General features: G+C 37.5%; 1 protein-coding gene and 1 long non-coding RNA gene across 2 annotated transcripts in view; one reads left to right on the top strand and one right to left on the bottom strand.

Annotated features, from left to right (window-relative positions):
* Positions 1 to 11,561, bottom strand: part of LOC105208288 — a 79,177-nt gene extending 67,616 nt beyond the window's left edge. The window contains exons 1-3 of the mRNA XM_011178107.3: positions 11,116 to 11,561; positions 1,886 to 1,930; positions 1,556 to 1,583 (exon numbers count right to left, since the gene is read on the bottom strand). Coding sequence (XP_011176409.1) covers positions 1,556 to 1,583; positions 1,886 to 1,927 — 70 coding nt within the window. The 5' untranslated portion in view covers positions 1,928 to 1,930; positions 11,116 to 11,561. The remainder of the gene's footprint in view (positions 1 to 1,555; positions 1,584 to 1,885; positions 1,931 to 11,115) is intronic.
* A 4,345-nt stretch (positions 11,562 to 15,906) lies between these two features.
* Positions 15,907 to 21,037, top strand: LOC120356851. Its single transcript, XR_005575565.1, has 2 exons — positions 15,907 to 16,181; positions 20,341 to 21,037. It is a non-coding gene; the product is annotated as an uncharacterized LOC120356851 (long non-coding RNA).
* Positions 21,038 to 21,401: the final 364 nt, after the last annotated feature.

The raw sequence follows: 21,401 nt of genomic DNA, 5'->3' as shown, positions 1-21,401 counted from the left end.
AAACTTTAATATTAACACTTGAAATAAATTAATATTAAATTTTTTTATAGATACTGTATGTTGGATACATCCTTAAATATAATTTTCAAAAATTTGAATTAAGCTGTGAGATACTTGCTGGGGATTTATAATAATAATGATGAGGCGATTTTAATAAGAAAGTGTAGATATAACAACGTTTATTGTTTTGTATGCAAATATAATTGCTAGGAAGATGCAACTGTTAATCTCAGCATTTATTGTTATTTCAGCAACCTGTTAATCTCAGCATTTATTGTTATTTCCTTGAATAGGTGAAACTCTAAGTACCGTGTTGTATTAATGCAATAGCACGAAAAGTATGAAAAGAAGATAGCTATGCGCGCTCGGTCATGGAACAAATAATGAGTAACGAATCGGGAACATGGAACGATTTAATATTTCTAAACGCAATTGCGTGACGTTGATCGTTAATTTATTTGCGCATAAGTCGCCGGCCGTAATTAATCGCATCGCAAGAATAATGCAGTCGTTATTACGTCACATACGAACGTTTCATCATTCAATGTTAGTGCTAATGACGCGACAAATTCTGACGCCGATAATTAATCCGATACCGATCTATCCGTGTGTTACATCACGATTGCGATAACTTGTAATTAAACTATTCGAATTGAATCGAAACGTAACAAAGGACTCATTTATGTCCCACGCAACTAGAGTTGTAGTTCGGCGGTAATAAAAGTTTCCGTTCCACCTAAAAATTACCGCCACGGTGTATGGAGAGCGCCAAGGAGGAATCTCGGTTTTCCTGCACGCATCAGAAACGAAGGGGCCTCTGCCGAGTTCGATGATCTTTACGCGCTGCAGGCCCCGCTTCCGAGATCTCTGCCTTATCGATCACGATATCGAGGCTTCCCCGATCCCTCGCTCTAATGAAAGCTCTAATAGGAAATTATGTGGCGCAAACGCGTTCTCCGGCAACAAGTGGCGAGCACGAGTTACGAGTTGCGGCACAAGTTAATTGCACTCGAATGCTAATAATAACGCGAGTTATTCGCCAAACCGGATGTCGGTTATGATTTATTTCTAAGTTTCTCCCTATAGTGATAATGCAAATATTTAATTATGATATAATCACATGTGTATGTTAATATAAAATTGCAAATTAACGAGCCATCTGATGATGGAAAAGACTTGGTGAAGTTTCCGTTTAAGCTTTCCATCTTGTTTTGTTCTACACTACATAATAGTTTCCTAATATAATTAAAATTTTTTTTTAAAGTTATTAAAAAAAAATTCTTTGAATAATTTTTAATTATTAAAAGAAAATTAATCTAAATTTCTCGAAGAATGTATCCGTAAATTTTTCTTAATAAATCTGGGATTTATATTAAAGAAATATAATTATGTAATGAAATTTACATAAATTCTTTTTCTGTTTGCACGAAGCGAATGGCTCGAATATTATCCGCTTCCTTTCTGCTTCACGGTTTTTCCAAGATGGAATTGACATAGAAATTTGCTTTACTCCCGTTTAAGAGGAAGATAGTTTAGCGGATAAAAGCATACTTACTTCCAGTCGGATAGTCAAGTCGGCGTTTCTGCAACATATATAGGATGGAACACACGTAAATTAAAGCCCGAGTGAAAATGTTTGAAAATTTAACTTGGCAATGAATTTTAATTCTACAATGCATTTACAGCGCAAAATTGAAAAACTGTACAGCTAACCTGGTGCGAATTTAATAATAAATAAAAAAGTATCGCGAACAATCAAGATAGTTGAAAAATTTAAAAAAAGAAAGTGAGCCTCCTGTAAAGTTAACGTGTTAATGAAAAAAAAACTTTGACAATAGTCGATAAAATTAAGTTTAAATCATTTGTGTCGAAGTACCGTACTCACCTCGTAGTCACGAGTTGGTAGATTTACGTTCTTCGTCTGCATCTTCTGTAAAGAGATAGGAAAAAAAAATAAAACTTAAATGTAATTGAAATGTTAGAAAATTACAAATTTTTATTTACATAATTTAATATAAAATCGAAGCATCGTTCCTTGATTCTGTCTAAAAAATGAATTTAATATTTTTATAATATTTAAAAGAAAAGTATTTTGCGCCTTGTTTTATCAGCTTTGCTTAATTTTCTTAGTTTCTTTTACATTTTTTATTAATCGAAAACACACGATCTGGAGCAAGATTGCAAATTTTAAATAGAAAGTATCACGTTCTATAAGCGTAAGTAAGTAAGCAGCGACCTATATTTCTGTTATAATTGGATAATAACGTTAATAATAAGACAATGCATTTATTATCATTCGTATTAAATTTAAATCCATATAATTTATTATATATCCCGATCAAAACGTCTTGCGGAATAGGTAGTGTCGAATGTCTTTCTGCGCGCGCATGTTTATAACATATACGATCGATCGCAGCCGTAAAAATGAGAAGTGATGCGAAGCAGCTGTGAAACTCGCGCAAACAACAACAAACGACGTTGGCGTTGGATGCTGCAGGGTTGGCCAAAATGCGGTCGGTCGCAGCCGCACGGTATGCCATGGTTTATGAATCGGATCCGCGCCCAGCGGACTTTACGTGTAAACAAGGGGAAAGGGAGGGGGAGGGGGCGAAGGACCTTCGGCTCTCTCTACCGAGAGAGAGAAGAGCGCTCTTTGGTTCCGTGACCCGCAGCCATTATGCGTCGGAGCATTTTCTCACGAGATACCCCGCTCTAATTATATGTCTAGCCTCTGCTCCTGAAACCTACGGCTTTATTGCTAAATATGCTCGCGCTACGAAACGGAGGCCCCCCCGAGGAAAAAATCTAATTTCTACTTCGTGCTCCGTACTTAGGAGGGCCCCAAGTTTCGCGGGACCAATGGCTGCGTTCGAAAAAGAACACGCGGCAGCGTCGGCCGTTCGGCTGCGGCCCCCGTAGGATCTCGTCGGCGGTATAATCTCGGGGTTAATCGCATAATTCCGACGGCCGCGACATCGTAAACGCGCGCCGCGCCGCGCCGGTCCGGGCGTTTTTCGGTCGAAAAGAAAGACGCCCGAAAGCGTTTCCACGTAATTAATCTCTTTTACTCTGCCGGCTGCCGGAGCGGCGGCGCGCCCCGAGAGCATTCGAACGTCCATCCCCCTTCACATCACGCTCGAATCGTGTTATATCCGAAACACTAGACTGCGCGAGATCAATAGACAGCGGAATATAATACATAAATGCATTCATTATTATTCACTTGTAATTAACCATTTTATCGTCGCGGATGCATCGATGCGCTCTGAGAATATTTAAACGTAACGAGTATTTACACATTGACAAAACGGTATATTTATATCGATGGATCGTGAGATTGCAAATAATGCATTTTGTATTATTATCGCTAATATCAAATTATAATAGAAATAAAAATGTGCAAATTGCTGCGAGCGTTGCTCGAAATTCGCGCTTACGCTTTCCGCGTTGTACGAATCCCTCATTGAAGGTGAATTTTCAACGAGGTTTTAATTAATTGCTACCTAATTTTAAATGGGCTTCAGATTGAGATTCTATTTGAATCTATGTTGGGATGTATGAGTTCTCAGAACATTACCAAAAATATAAAAATTTCACAGAATATTATGTTTGCGTATCTGTGTAAAATTTGAACAATTTACTTATTGATTTAAGTTATTTAATTTTTTATTTACTCTTGAGTCTTAAGTAAAATTGCATTTTGCAGTATATACTTATTTGCAAATTTTATGGGGATGTAGCTTTACCATACAATCAAATCAGAATTTTTACATAGTCTAATACGTACAAAAATTCATTTAGGTCCACTTGCTCGTTTAAAAGTTATTTATTGAGAACTTGATCAAAATTTCTACTGCAAAAACTATTATCAAATTTTTCGTTGTTTTCTTCTTTGCAACTAGTTTCGGGCATTCGCGATCAAATTTTTTTGTTATTGATTAGAAAAAAAAAGAATGAATCTAGAGAATTCTTCAGTTTTTAAATTTTGATTTTTTCTCTCGTATAGAAATAAAACAAAACAACCTTCAATAAGGTTGATTTCTGTAAACTTGAAAACTTTTGTCGCCATTTCTAGCCGTCTCTAATTTAAAATTATTACATTCGGACCTTCGTAGGGAAGGTCAATTTTGCGTTTGTCATAGAATCTTCTTACGCGAATAGTATTTTAGGTCGATGCACATTCGCGCACGTATAAACGGCGGGAATGTATAGTGACATTTGTATCTCGGCTATCGCAATAACGCTAACTCTCGTTTTGAATAAGAATCGAGTACGTCGGATGCTTATAGACGAAGCAATAGCCGAGCACTTCTGTCGTACATAAAATATGTGATATAGGTAAAATGCGCAAATGCAAAGCTCTTCTCTCTCTCTCTCTCTCTCTCTCTTTCTCTCCCTCTCTTTTCTTCTATAGGAATCAAGAACGAATATGCGTTTGTAGAACTTAAACTGGAAACTGGAGTACACTACTATTCCCAATAACGGGTTTCGCGTGTGTACGACGCGCCTGCATGCATGTCTGTATGCATGCATGTATGCGCACATGTTCGAGACCGCTACACGCTCGATAATCAACCGAATTGGTGGAACCGTGTGTTGTGTATCTGACAGGATATCCTCCATCAGCTTTAGTCGGGAGCGATCGGGATGCTTCCTTTTTTTTTGTGGTAAAAAAAAATCTGGTGCTACATCCGTTCTCTCGCGAGGCTCTTACCTCGATAATTTCGATCGGCAGCCTCCCCGACGGCTTCGTCAAACTTAGCCCGTTCGGTCGGAAATTCGAATCGATAATTTCACTATCTTCTTGGCAGCTGTCAAGAATATTGAATTATATCAACCGTTCTTTTTACCGCGCGAAACGTTTCGGCGATAATAGGAAGTAATTAAATGATATAACGTAATAATATTAACTTATAATTTTTATTGTAAATTCATTACATCTATCGTATCACCTTATTTTTAAAATGGCGAAGACACTTCCTTTATATGCAACAAACTAAATTCTAAAGTTAACGAATTAAAATTAAAAATGTTTTGTAATCAATATCTTTTTTTTGCAATAAAATTATTTACAGTTTTTTCCAGAGAAGCGGGGATTTGATAAATGCTTTTGAAGCATAATGTAATTAATATTATGTATTTCGTCGATTTCATTACTGTGTTTCAAGTCCGATGTGCGGGACGAAAATTGAATAAACCGGAAATTGCAAAAATTAAAAATCATTATTCAGCGCGAGGCATCGCTGTGACTGACATAGGCCTACTAATGTTTGACATTTTCATCAGTCCGGCTTATGTTTGACATTTTCATCAGTTTGGATTTAATTATTGTTTAATATCTTCTCGATCATGAATAATTTATTAATAACTTTCATTACGCTTCTTAATTAGGGCAATAAAACATCCGAACATAATAAAAATGAGATTCAGAAAGAAATAAAACATGAATATCGCACGTCTGAACAAAACTAAATGCGAGAAGATAGTATCGTTAAATCAACAAAAAATATATTTTTATTTATTATTATAGTATTCGATGTATAAAGATTACGTGCATTGTTGTACGAGATAAGATAGGAATCTTGACAATTGGTAGAACGTATTAACCAGAAAAGTAAATAGAGTACACGTTAACTCATTTGTTTTCAGTCGTATCTGCTAACGCATATATTTATAGGACGCGAAGAATAATACATGACATTTTGAGGGAATAATTCACACTCGAAGCGCATTTCTCTCTCAGATTTCCTGCACGTAATTAGTGTATAGCGCCGTTTGTGGGCGAGCGAGAGGATTGGTTAATTTTAAACTTGATTCGCAACTGTCTCCGAGTCATGCGAATTTATGCTCGCCTTGGATATCAAAAGTTTAATAGGCTACAGGTCGCGGGATGAAGCTCAGTTACTCAAATACAGATATTTTCGCTGTTAATGGAACTCTCCATGTCTATGTCGGCCGCATGCGCATTTAATTAATTAGTTCGTCGGCTGCGGTCGATTTTCCTAACGTCTTCCAAATGTTCCTCGATGTTACGAGTAAACTTCGCTGCTGCTCATAAATAAACATAATTAAGTCTACTTAACTAAGATGAAATGCAATGTTTGTTAGCTTATTTATTTTATTACCTGCATTTGTAAATTTGCACTAAAAAAATTTAAAGAGAAATTACGACTTGATTATTTAATTTTTTTTTAATTGCAAGATGTTATTGGTTGTCCAACTGACAATTATTATTTAAAAAAGAACTAATTCTTAATATAAGTTAAACGATAGATGTATTAAAGAAGAGTATTTAACTTTCAGCGGTTTTCTTTGTCTCTTATTAATGCGAAGACCTCGAAGTGTTACCCATCTTAAGTTTCGACCTCTCGAGGCCGCGCTTGTGCCTAGAATTACAAGTTTGTTCGGAATGAGGATTCTCAGAAGAATCCCCCAAGCATTCCGCCGTCGTCAATCGAGGATGTACGATACGATCTATGATAAGGAAGTTACAGGTTTGAATTTACTAGAAATTGCTTTTGCATCGGGTAAAGACCTCCGTACAAAAGACTTATTTTTTCTTTCTGCGAATATCAAACGAAAGATCAATTCGATTATTTAATTCATCAAATACGCAATATATACAGTATATTTTTAATTTGCGTCTAAACGTTTCATTCTTGCATCTAAAAATTTAGTTAGACACAGATGAGAAAATTACTTTATTAATTATGTGAGACGCTCAAGCATGGTAATGTTGCTGCGAACAATGCTCTGGCAATCCAGTTGAACATCCGATACAATTTTTTAAATGATTCCACGTAAATTATTTTCAGATTTGTATTTCAGCAAAATTGTCCTTTCCGTGTGAAGCTGTGACAGACATCTAGATACGCTTTTGTATCACGGCGATATTCAATGATTAACGACCTCGATTACATTTTCACGTGCGTACACGCTCCACGCCCGTGAACACGCGGACACGGCTTCGCTCATCGTGCATCCAACCGTGCGCTTTAAACCGTGGTGTAACACGATCGTGGCGCGCGCGCGACGCAAAGTAGACTGTTCTCTACTTATTGTTAGAGCTCTAGGTATGGCCAATGCGGAGCACGCATCGCGGAGCGTGATACTCGTCGGAAAGTAACCGACCCGTTACAATTGCAAATTACATCTCCCCGCCGTCGTGACTTTCCTACTCCCTGGTAAACAACAAGGACAAATAACGCTAGATTGAATATTTGTTCGTCGCGGCAATCCCCGCCGCCCCTGCCCGTGCGTGTTTGAATTGTTAATCGAGTTTCCATAATAAAAATTGCATATCGGTCGTTGGCGCATCGGCGGATCGGCGGGAAAACATCGGAAAAAATTTCGACGATGCGTTTCGCGAGCCAGACGGTGGGCGTAATAACGCGGCAAAATAAATTGGGGCAATTATACTCTATGGATAATTAGGCCTACTGTAGCAGAACATTTCGCAAGGTAATCACGGTTGATTCACTATTTAGAGCCTCTGTGCTTCTATTATGTAACGTTTATAACTAGATACGTAGTAAAATTTTTAAAGAGTGTCCTACAGAAACAAGTTGAAGAACTAAAATTTTTAGGAGACAAAAAACTTTTTATTTTCAAGTCGTTTAGTGTATAAATATAATAATTTTTTTTTTTTTGGATGTATAATAGATATAAAAACAAAGTTTAATTTAAGCTTTAATTTAATATTTTGAGGATAATTTCAAAGAAAAAATAATAATAAAGACGTGTTTGGTTCTTGCGGGAATTTTATATTACTTATTTATCGCATAATAATTTATATTTACTTTTTTTTTATAACATTAATAGTGATAAAAAGTGAAAATGGAAAAATATTATTTAAAATATAGATTTTCTATTTATTTACAAAATTTTACAAGATGCTTTAAACGAAAACATTCTTTTATATTTATCTTTGTATAAATATGATAATTATTTTTCGGACATCTAATAAACGAACAAAGATTTAGGCTTTAAAATTAATATTTTCAGGAATTTCTTGAAAAAATAAAAAATCTCTAGACTTTGATTTTTATAAAAAAACTCTACATTAGTTCTTCTGAATTTTTTCGATATGTTTTATATATCTTGTTTCGATAGTAAAGAAAAATATTTATATAAACGAGCAATTCTCAATCTTTTAACTTGTAGGTAAATTACTTCGTTGGTACACGTTTAATTCCGCAACCGAAAAGTTTAATCTTTTTAAAATAGATTAATTAATTAAAAGAGCAAGCGAGCAGAGATAAGTATACTTCGCTGCTACGTAAAAAATATTGTGCAGCAAAAATGTTGCCACTCTACGTACTGAAAGTACGATCTTAACGTTAAATTTTCTCAGTTTTAAGCAGAAATAAAAGGCGACCGTTATTTAATTACTCTCGCGCACCGCCAGCTTCCGGGAAATGCATTTAATTAACGTAATTGCTTTAATTGACAAATTGTCAATTAAATTAACGTTATTTAGTAAGCATTAATTGTTGAAATAGATCCTGTCCTATATGATATCGGAAAAAGGTGCGATACATTATTAACTAGTGTATTCTCTAAAACTGGGTTAATGAAAAACTAGAAAACCTCAAGTAACACTGTCACGAGATGCTCCAGCGGGTTATTCAGATATCGATCCAATTAAAGAATCCAATGGCAAAGGATTAAATTATCGAAAGGATACATAGAGGACGAGTCTTGCGTTTTGAATGTTCGTAATAAAACGATCAGCTTCTTTGAAGAACATACTCGCTTTCCCGTCTACGTTCTAAGACATAAAATATACTGCGTTCTCTGCGCAGTATCCCTCGGCTCTCTTGAACATACCTCTTTATAAATTTGATCCCGGCGAGAACGTTTTGATTATCGCAGGATCCACCATCGGACGGTGTAACGTCAAGTCTGATTACTGGCGTGCAATAGGTAGGTAGGAAATTGGAATCGCTATTGCGTGCGGCATCTAATTATGGCATAATCATTCCGATAGACTAACACGACCGGGTGCGTAAAAATGATTAACGAAATGAGGAAGGCTCTTCGTGTAGGATATTATCATTAAGTCCGTAAGTAATTTCAACTGCAATTGCGTACCAAATAACAAAATAAATCCTGTCTGCTTGCGGAAAAATCCGAGATAAGCACGAAGCGTAGATTAAAAGTGAGAGCAGTGAAACGTTCGAGAAATTATGATGCTTTGCAATTGATCCAGTTTGCAAAATGTAATTTGTCTAAATACAGCGCTTGCATATCTTTTCGAATATATTAACGGATTATTGTATATATTCAAAAGAGATAAATTGTCGTAGCAGAGACGGAAAAAGAATTGTGCATTTAGTAGTTGCCACGTTTTGGGTTTCCCACGTTTCTCGTATCGCTCTTTCAGCTAATAAATATTCTTAACGATGTTCTCCTTTACAGTTTATTTGTTCAATAAAAGAGAAGCATTTAGCCATTGCCAGATGCAGCCAAAAGATCGTATAATTCTACAACGTTCTCAGCGAATCGCGGGTCTCAGCGAATCTCATTTGTCCTCAAGCATCTTGCGGATTCTTAGGTGCTTTTACGGTAAATGCTATAAAATAAATTAAGAGATTTTGCTTTAATGTCGTAATGCTGTAAGTAGCGTCTTTGATATAAATTCTCTGATTTCACAAGGGTTTTAAAAGAAATAAGTCTTTTTAAGAGCAGGAAGCATTAAGTATAATTATGATAATATAATAAATAAATATTATAATTTATTACAAAGAAAATGAAATACTTAAGTATGATCCATTCGATGTAGGTCTTTTATTTTAATCTTTTAATGATGCAGTTACGATATATAGTGCTGCGAATATTAATTGATACCGCCATTTGTAATTCATTGCGGCGATAATGGAATAGTTAATTTAGCCCTATCAAATCAGTTTTTTTTTTTTATTTTTTATTTTTTTATAAGACATTACTTTAATGCAGTGTGTTTTAACTCCTGCATAGATAAAACCTTTAAAGCGTCATTTTTAAAGCTCCGCGAAAGAAAATGCAGTTCACGCTTCGCGGCATTCTACGATGCAATATGGTCGCGTTGTAAAAGCAAAGAGATTATGATCCCATTTACCGTAAATTCCAGTGAAAAATTTATGCGCCGCTACTTCAGCGGAATGTCGCGGTCAATTATGTGATCGAGCGATTTCCTCGCTCTTTTACTATCTTCACGAGGCGAATGAGAAGACGCAGGGTATGAACCCGTAATGGAAAAAAAGACTGAAACCTGGAAATATTCCGAGGGATGATTTATCTAGACACTTCCTCCATGAATACGCCACGCCGTTTCCGCGGAGAAGCGGAGTACATTCAAATTTGCGTCAAAACCGACTGCCGGAATACTTAATCACGATGTTTACAACCCGTAAACGGATTACGACATATAAATGTCAAATGAATACAAATCCATTATCGGCGAGCAATAAATTACTGTAATAAAGATAAGCGGATTAAAACCTATATAATACGGATTAACACCTAAAATTGCATGACCATATAATTAATTTAACGGTCTTTTCAATGCCGTGTCTTAAACAACTAATTATTTCTCGAAGATCCTTGTAGAACTGTAAAAGAAATTTTTCCTGTTACGACGAGCAGAAACCGGTGCAATTTCAATAATTTTAATATGTGGAATTCCTCTGTGCCGCGCTTCGAAATACGCCAGGGTTTATTAAAAAATATCTGTCATGTTGCGTAAGTAAATTCAGGCCGTTTTAATTTTGATGATTTTAATTTTCAATGCCGCGGACACATGTGAAAAAGTTTGTCTCGTGCGTCAGGTGTCGGCGAAATTATGCTGAATTTGAGTAAAAATATTAAAAGCCTGTTATTTGCACACGTCAAAACGACGGCGGACCGCGAAAACAAATAATGTGCGCGAGATAGAAGAGGTGGAATTCGTATCAAAGTAAAATTTTTACGATGAAAAAGTTTTTAATAGCATTTTTCCAAGTAAATTACATCGAATGCTGAAAATAGATTATGGAAAACGTATTCCGATGAATGCACGTCATTATTGTTATCCTTTTATAATAAAAATGGTTTTATCTTTCGAGAGGGAAAATTTGTTTTAAACAATGGACTCACCAGTGCGCTAGGAAATTTCCACTACACGCGCTATGCCGCACAACATAACATTCGGAGACTCTCACAATGACGAATTATTATGAGACGGAACGTAGCTTTGCTCACGCTTCACAGAAGTGTGACTTGTTCATGATCGTTTCGCACGTATTGAACTTCAAATCGGTAATACGGCGCAATAAATTTGCGTCGTCGCGTTGTTATCACTCTGATAAAATTAATAAACAATAAATATGCATAAGATAAATTGCAAAATTATACAAAATATTGCGATAAATAATAAACACGAGGCAATACACGACGCACTCTTTCCGAATTGCAATTATTTGCGAGACTTCTTAAATCTCATGAAAACGCAATGATAACTCGAGGCGTCTCGTTTTATTACGTGACGAATTTTACCGGAAAGACTATCGAGACAACGTCGGTTCAAACGCGCGCTTCGTGACAAACTGACTTTAAGAACCGGCGTGTGTGGGGGCAACGGAACCTTGCGGCTTTCGGGCGGGTTAGTACGAGTCCTGATTGGAAGTCTGCCTCACGCGTAAGTTCCTTCCCTTCTTTGTTTGACCCTTCTAGCTTGGGATTAAATTCAAGGGCTCGACAGTGATCCCCGGTAACGCTGCGGAAGCTATCCTATTGAAAGATCGCATTCATGATATATTTTTAACAGTTTATCTTGCGCTGTATGTATTTATTATTTTTGAAAATATTTACACGCATGTCATGCAACTTTGAGTAATTAAATTCAATAAATTGACACGTTAATATGAATGCGATGTGCAACGCGATACATGAAAAATATGAAAAATAATTTGAAATAATAAGAAATTAATATGAAGTTGTGAAATTCTATAGCAATTTTTTTATAGCATTTATCTTATCTTTATCTAAATTGATAACACATTATTATTATAACAAAAAATTAATTGACTCAGTAATGCATAAAAAAGCAAAGAAATATACAATAAAGAGTTATATGAGTCGGAAGTTTATGCACAAATAATTAAAATAATATCAAATTTAATAAACAATATTTCATATACATATAATTTAAGAATCCTATATACAAATTAAAAGTTTATCCGCACGTGTCGACTTTGAAGTAATTTTCAATGGAAATTCAGGTCGTGATAGAGATATCTCAATAAAGATTAGTAGAACATTTTAGGCTATAATATTTGTACTAAATTGTAATAATATTCCAGCTAGCTCTCATTTGGGATTAATAATGGAATTCGATTGTTCTTTTCATACGATACTTTTAGCCTGCTATATTCTCGCGCTCCGCTAATTATGATATTAACTTTTGCATTGTTCCAATTTTTATCTTGGGCTGTAATATTTGTATCAAATTGTAACAATATTCTCGATCCAGCTGGCTCTCAATTGGAATGGATAATGGAATTTGATTGTTCTTTTGATACGGTACTTTTAGACTGCTACATTCTTATCGCACTTTGCTAATTATGACATTAATTTTTGCATTGTCCTAGTTTCTTTTGACAATGACTTTAAAGTAAGTCGAAACGCGTCCGGGTAAATTTTTAATTTATGTCTCTTAAATTATATACATATGCGAATCTCTCTTCAACCTCTCAGCTTTTGTGAGAGCGTAGTGACTCCTTTGCGTATTTCTGTGCACTTTTCCCTAAAGAATCTACAATTTAAGTACCGGTTTCAAACGGTCTAATTTAGAGGGCAAGATATTTTCGATGATTTGCCTTCCGAGACGTAGCGAATTATATAAAAATCAAGTGTTTCTGATGATTTGAATTTGGGTCTTTGGCACGGAGAGCAGACGCACAACTCTCTACCCCACGATCACACATGATTACAAATTCATGGATATTATGTAAATTATTTGCTCACCAACCTGCACGTCGACTCACATAACTCCTCATTGTACCTTTATTATTATTATTATTATTATTATTACTATCCCTTATCTCTCATGTAATTAAGCAGCAATTTTGAATATGAAATCGTTTTCTTTAATTACACGAGGTACGATAATTTAAAACTTCAATGAATGTTATATAAAGGATTGATAATTTTGAACCTTTCTCTCATTTCACATATCACGCGATTTTGGAAATAGTCTGAGACCTTCGTAAAATGCGAAGCTATAACTCGCTCAACTCATGTATAAACTCAGCTTCTGATGAGTCACGAGTGAAGTTATTCATATCTGAAATTATTTTGTATACTTGCTCGGAAAGTTTAAATTGATAGATTCGGGTCGGCGAAGTTACGTTGTAAACGATCCCGACAGGCTTGAAATTTCGACTTAACTTTCCGCGCCGGCTTATATAATTCGAGATTCATTTGCAACATCCGGTGGAGTTTTTTCGAACTTTTTTTTCATTTTATCTCAGCAATTTGTATCGCGGACGAACGAAAATTTCTACTTGCCAACGACGAGCTACACGGGAATACGTGTCAGAGGAAAATCTCTTCTCTTTCTGTGATTCCCGAAGCTTCGTGCTTACCGAAAGGTCAACTCCACGATTTTTACGTCATACCGAAATTTTGTGCAAGTCTTGTAAGCTTTTTTTTTAGAATAAAGAAAAAATATATTCGCGAAGACTTACGATGATTCAGAAGTTCGTGAATTTAGAAAAAAGCGTACTAGCAATAATTCTTTTTTTTTTAACAATAAAAAGATAATATTTTCTTCTTTGAAAGGTTTTGTATATATTGGGTTGGATAAATATATATATTTTTTTTTTCGTTCAGAAAAAATTCAAAGACAAATTTTATATGTGCAAAATTAATACTTTTTCGATTAACACAAAATGTTTGCGAAACTTTTTCCATTTTTCAGGTAGTTTCAGTCTTTATTTAATAATCATATTGCATTTAATATTATCTACCGAGTTAAGAAACAAGAAAACTTTTTCGACTAAATAGACATATCGTATAAAATACACAAACATGATTAGTTCAAACTAGGTCATACCGCTTTCAGACAGGAATCTAGCGGTATTAAAAATAAGATTATCAGCTGCAGAGTTATGCCGCAATATCATCTCGCGTTCACGTATATATCAGTCCCGCATGTTGATCCCGAAAAGCAGTCAGCGATTACGGCAAGTCTGTGTTGGGAACTTGCGACAACTTCCATGACAACCTTGTCATGCGTAAAGTAAAGTTCATGAAGTGCTGATAATTCCAAACTAGTCCGATCAAAATGTAACCGTCACGTTAATGCATTTAATACTTGCGCACCGCCTTCTCTCCCCCGTGACACATCTGTGAAAATGCCTCCCAAGCGTGTACATACGCGCGTATACGCGATAATGCCACGTACCGCGTAAACTGATCGATATTCGCGTAGAACGCAGGTGAACGTGACCGGGGGGAGGAGGAGGAGGGAGAGGAAGGAAAGTCAGAAGACTCTGGATTAAACTTATAGAATTCCGCGAAGATACGCGCGAGTAGACAGCTCGGTGAGTACCTCGGGTGCGATAATAAAATTGTTGAATCGAGTACGAAGTGTGTGCTTAAAAGCGGCCGCGTTTATTCAAGCTCGCCGAGCTCCCGCGGCGCTCATCGCTGTATATTTTGTTTCAAAAAGAGATTAATTCCCGCCATTCCGAACGTCACGGTCGGTATACGCGGTATATCGTGTTATGCGTTTTCCGAAATGGGTCCGCAGCAAAATATTTCTCGTAGTACTCTTTTTGAAGATTATGGGGGGTGCGTTTTGCGCGGAATTACATTTCACGTATGAAAATTCATGTTACATTTACGCAAGGATTGAAATTTCTACAATTTACGTTTAATGAGTCCGCGAGTACGAGGCTCTGTTGTGTGTGTGTGTACACACAAAAATGATATCCACGGGCTCGTTTTCGCCACTGACTCCGTAAATAAGAAGGTTATAAGTTAAAATGCCGCGAATATTCCTATTTCTTATAATATTTGCCCCAGAGCCGCGGGGCTGGATCCGCGTACGCGAACTAATAAAATTTAAGCTTCCGGCTATCAAGAGTTTTCACAGAATACTTTTGTTATGAAAATAGATTCATAGTTGTGTATAGTTGTTCTAAAGTTGCACAAAGAAATACGCGTTTGCTTAATATCTTATCTTGGCTATTTAAATTACATTCCGTAAAACAATAAACCATTTTCCTCTTTTCCTCACAATTTTATAGGTCAAATTAAAAATTGACGATATCCGTGACTAATCGATCAATCCACGTGAAATTCGTTTCGAGAGAAATTCAAATAATATTTAATGTGATTTAAAAATTTAGGTAAAAATTTTTTTTTTTATTAATTTTTTAAGTACATCTTAGGATTGGATCCTTTTCGTGTGATGTAGAAAAACATATGTACAGACTACCCAATGATTACATTAATTAAATAATTATAAAATTTAACAAACTTAAAAATTAAAATTTTGTGGGTTGCGCGTTTCTTGCATAACTATTGCCAATCAGTTAAAATATTGCATTTATTATTAAAATCTATTTTATTTATTAAGAGAAACAGACGTACATAAAAGTAATTCCCTAATTGTTATGGATTCATTAATTTGCAAATGGGAAAGATCATCGTTCACTTTCGAAGTGAACAGATGAGCTCTCTCTCTCTCTCTCTCTCTCTCTCTCTCGGCGTTTGGTAGCTGAAAAGCAGTCAAAGCCTTGCGACATCGCGCACGGAAAAGTGGAAAGTGGCTGATTAATTGTCGATGAAGAGAGAAAAAGAACGAGAGAGAAAGAGAGAGAAAGAGAGGGGGGGGGAAGGGAGAGAAAGAAGTGGAGCATAGAAACCGAGAGCGAGAGAGGAGTGACAAGAGAGGAGAAGAACGGAAGCGGAGGAGCGCGCCTGCGCGTCATTCGCGGGAGCGCTTGTTATGGAAGGCTCAGTCTCGGCTCGCCTGGGCAGTAGGCAACACGGCCGACGCCGAAGCACCGCGCCAAGTATCCGACCGGGGAGCTCCGGGGACGTTCTAAAGATAGAAAAGCGCGCGCCGCCGATGCGCTTCGCGAGAGAAGCGCGTCGTTTCTCTCTCCGCGCGACAACGCGGCGGGCTTCCATCGAGCGACAACGATGAGGAGGTACCGAGGCGAACGATCGAGCGAGACGATCGAGGACGCGCGGCGACGAACGTGAAGCGAATAAGGGCGTCTCGACGGCGGAACGGAAGGGACGGGGGAAGGAGACGTCTTGAGAGAGAGAGAGAGAGAGAGATTTCCGGTACCGCGAGCGGTTACGGTGGTTACGTGATACGTGGATCGCGCGAGGAAGTAACGCGGATGACATACGCGCGAATCGATCGCGCGCGCGCGAGGCGACACGCGAGTGGAGCAGAAGGAGCGGAAGGAGCGAAGACGAGGGAGACCATCACTCGATCCGCCGCTCGATGCTCGCTCGGCGAGAAGCAGTCGGTGGGAAGCAGTCGTCTTATAATTTTGCGATTAAATTTAGGCGAAATTTGCGAGAGTCTAGCGGAGAACGTCTCTCACGTCTCTCACGTCTCTCTTCTCGCTTCTTCGGCTACTCCGCCACAAATCCGTGTCTCGTCGCCTTGGCGCGTGATCGAACGTGGAAATGCCGAAATATAGATAACGATGTCCACCGCAACGGAATTGATAGAGACGCGAGTTCATCAGTGATATATCGCGACAACGTGCTAGCGTGTCATCGTCGTCATCGTCATCGTCATCGTCGTCGTTGTCGTCGTCGTCGTCATCGCATTCTGCCTGTGTGGGACGCGTGACGGGAATTCGCGGAGATATTCGTGGGCGAAGTGGATTTCGCCCCGTTATAAGCTGTTTATCTTCCAATAGTGGTAGCGCGTTTGTTTGTTCTTCTCTTGATTCCGCGGTATAAATGCGTTCAAGGCTGGATGGAATCGACCGCTATTTCTCACCGCTGGTGTTAGTCGAACGAGGCAGCATTTGCGAAATCGTACGCGCGCGATACGCCGCTTTTTTCGTATTGCGAGTAATTTCAACGTTGGATGTTTACTTGATAATAGCAATCACGTTTATACACGACGGTTGCGGTCTGTTTGTGTAAATCACATAATTTGATTTAGAAACATACGGATGCGGTATTATTATATTATAAATGTTTCGCATTAATATAACGCGGCACGGAAATACAATAAATATTATTTGTGCAACATTTTTTCTGTAATTCTTTTTTTGTCTATATATTATTAAATTTTTTGTCTAATTCGATATCTTCATTTTAAGAAACATAAAAAAAATTGATAAATTTTAATCAACAAATTATTAAAACTTTTACGATATAATTTATAACGATGCATTTATATGTGTAAATAGAAATTGAGGAAAAGTCAATTGTGACACCAAACTTTCACTTTGCGGAAAAAGAAGCACCGAGGAAAAATCGATTCTCTCCTTATCGAGGAGGAGCCCGTAGATAAAGGAAAGGTCGGAACTCTAGTGAACCAGATATTTAAATGTAATGTTGCCGCAAATTCACGCGTTTATCATCTTTAAGACGGAACATCTAATTTATTCGCCGCTTGATATCCAAAGTTTAATGAAAAATAAATCAGGTGGATAAGCATACGGTGAAGTTTTATTAATATAATGAAATTATTCGAGGGCTTTCGAGTTTCCACAAAGGTATTTTCCACGTTGCAAAATGCTCGCGACAAAACATTGTCGTGGCGTAATTGGGTCAATTTCAGATTTGCAACGATTTGATTTGTCCGCCGTTATGATTCCCCCGGGTCTCGTTCTCACCGTGATACATCGATTCTAAACTCCGGCGATAACGCTTATCGTGCTAAACGTTGTCGCTCTCTTCATTGCACTCTACCGTTTCTCGCAAAGAAATCACGTCGCATAACATCGTTAATAGATCGAGTGCCGCACGTCGATTTTATTCGGTCATTCTGAGGTTTTTTCAATACACGTACTAAAATCCGTACTTCCACCACACGTCTGTCGCTAAATATAGCTGCCTGATACTTATCCCATATTGATGATGTGGTAGACTCGGACTTCATATACCAACCCTTGTATTGTCGTAATATCGCTGTTACTTGGGCTGACATAATTAGATCAAATTTGACGCCGACTGGTATTAAGCACTTCTTCGCAGAATATAAACGGACAAATATTTTTAGATTATAAAAATATATATATATGTACGTACAGCTTTGGCCAAAATTATAAAGCACTTTGTATTTTTTAACTGGAAGGATTTAAAACAGAAACTAAAATGTGAATTGTTCTTTGTTTCAAGTTCTTTGTTTGAATTTATGTATAATGTATAAGTATTCAATATGAAATGATACAGATAAAAATATTTTAGATAAATGAAAAAGGTATAAGTGCCTTATAATTTTGACCAAGATATTTTGTATATTCATCAGCTCAAAGAATTAATTTTGAATTAGATTATTAGATCAAATTTGACGCCGATTGGTATTAAATAAATCTTCGTATAATATAAACGTACAAATATTTTTAGATTATAAAAGCGTATACGTAGATTTATCAGTTTAAAGAAATATTTATTTTACAAAAATTGCACATGCATATGATAATCCAGCAAACAGAAATAAAAAAATGTGTTTATTGATTATTACTATATCTCGTGTACAAAGATGCAAAAAAACAGATACATACATTTATGCTTTAACAATCGAATAAGTAATGAACAACTCTTCTTTCCTATAAAATCAAAATCGATGTTACACGCGAACGTGCTAGACAGTACGTACTTTTAACTGGCATACGATTGTAAAAGTCGGGCAATAAGGGCCGACACTTACTGGCATCATATCGCTGCCGCGATGAACTTTCGCTTTGGCGAGACGCTACTTACACTTTTTGCATCGGAAACTTCGAAAGCCATTTAAGTTATCCGTGTTATACCCATTGCGCGCTTCTTACATACCTCCGCTCAACTTCCACCGGCGATACTTATCAACGCCGAGATACTCTCGACGTTTCACGGGGACGGACAACTCAAACGTAAAGTTACAGTATGCAGTCCCAATGGGACTGGCGGCGTATGGCGAAGTCTCTCCTTTCCGGTTACGCCCGGCTGCCTTATAACGCTTTCATCTACTTATCTACTATCGTCGCTCTGTCGCATTGTTCATCGTCGCTACTATCGCTCGCCTTGCACGTTCCTTTGACACGCTTCCCCAAATTTCGTCGTCGAACGGAGAACAATGACGCAGATGAGTTTGGTCGCCACCCTCCGGTGCCCCCAAAACTCCTCCATCAATGTCACCGCGATTCCGCCTCGCCACCTCTCGATACTTTCGTTTCTTCCGCTCGAAGGCGTTTCACGTCCAACTCCGTGAGATTTGTCGGCAAAGATTTCTCTTTTATCCCATTGCTCCGCAGCTGATTCAGTTTGATACCGCCATTACGCTAATTGAAGTGCCACGCCGTTCGACATTGTCGTAGCATTGACGACGAAACTTTGGAAGCTTTCATGATGACCGAACTGATATAGAAGACGTCTTGAAAGTGAGATGGCAGCGTGAATGTATGCGTGTGCGCGTCCGGTGTTATTTTTACGATTAAAGTTTGTTTGAACTTCTTAAAAGCAGTCGTTCTTCTTTCTTGATTAAAGAGACGTTACTTCGTTCTTCTTTGAAAATTACAAATCTTTGAATCGATTTTATTTAATCGCTAAGTAGTGACAAATAAAATTACGAAATTGTACGATTCCATTTATACTGACACAATGGACATTTTTCACAAAAAACATCGCAACTTTCTGTTAAGTACTCTTAAAGAAAATACGCACGAGCAAACGGAAATTATAGATAAAATGGAGCAAAATTATAAATTATATAAATATTTTTAAAAAATTTATTTTTTTTATTTTTAAAAGTTTTTATTGCAATAAAATTTTTGTCATACAAGAAAAATATTTCTATATTTCAAATTTATTGATATCGATACGGATACAGCACTGAAGCGTAAATCCGCACAGTTCGAAACGCGAATAGGTATCACGTTCTTTCCAATACAAGATCATTCTTATTACCCAGCACGTTCGTCCGTGCCAACGAAGCGATGGTCCGAGAACTTCATTTGCCACTTCATATGTCGAGTGTCGAACTCACCGCGCCATCCTAGATCGTCTCGCGCGCCTTCGATTTCCTCTCGATCTGTCACTCGTCGTCGCGCCAGTGTTCGCCGTAAATGAGATCGATCAATTGTTCCGTTCGATAAATATGAGAAATGCCATCACGACCGTGTATGCTTGCAGCTAACGTTCCGGAGATCGAGAAGGTCTGAAGATGTTTAAGGGACCGTGACTATTTGCATCTTCGCGAACTTTGTGAAGCAAGTGAAGTGAATTGTACGGGTTCTTGATGAAAGTCTCGAATAATTGAAGAGACAAGCGGTATAAAAATGACAGTTACATGAAGATATGTCGTATTAAACTTTGCGAGAAGTTAACGACGAGCCTAACGAGATTCTGAAGAAGGGAAAACTGGAATTATTGTCGTGAAACAATGTAAGGACATCATTTGTACGCTTAATGAATATATACGGGTCTTCGGGGAAGGACGGGAGAAAGTAGAAAGAAGGACGAGTAAAGGGGATAAAGAGTCGACGAGGAGGGCAAACGCGGTTGAATAAAATGTGAGATGGAAATTTGATAATATGGAGCAAAAAAAAACTGAGTAAACTCGGCAGCAAACAGATAGATACTGGTAAAACGAGGAAACGAGGCTATCTTTCACGCTGAAGAAAACGCAGAGTTGTAAGAGAAAGAAGAAGCAGAGACGTTTAAAGAAAATTGGACAAAATTGCTGGAGGAAGACAATTACATAGGTATCCCCGGTGAAGATAAATAAAACGCGGACTCGCGTATGTATACTAGCGTTAAAGGTGAGGAAAAATCGATAGTGGAAGATTTAGGACCGGAAGCGGTAAAGTGTAGAAACCTTGGGTGAAAAGGGGAAAAAGAAGGAAGATATTTGGCAGAGGTGAGATTGATGTCGAAGGAAAAGTGGGCGAGGAGAGGCTAGATAAATGAACTCACCGAGCGGAAAACTTGGCGAGGCCAAAAGGAGCAGCAGGAATACGCGGGACTTAAGTGAAGGATAACCGCGCGAAGAGAAGCGCGTTCGCATCGGAAATGAACAGGAGGAAGAGATGGACTAATGAATCATCGCGTCTCGGCTGTGAGAAACGATAAATATATGCCCAAGCCACGCGTACGTCGGACGACGATCCGTGACGAGGTTTGCGAGAAGAAGAAGAGACACTTTCATGAAGCTTATCTTCCTTATCTTGGCGCTGTCAACAATGGCGAACGTT

Source organism: Solenopsis invicta, chromosome 9 (genome assembly GCF_016802725.1).
Source record: "Solenopsis invicta isolate M01_SB chromosome 9, UNIL_Sinv_3.0, whole genome shotgun sequence".
Taxonomy (NCBI): Eukaryota; Metazoa; Arthropoda; class Insecta; order Hymenoptera; family Formicidae; genus Solenopsis; species Solenopsis invicta.
The sequence above is the reverse complement of the archived record's forward strand: the minus strand, read 5'-3'. Positions and strand labels throughout refer to the sequence as shown.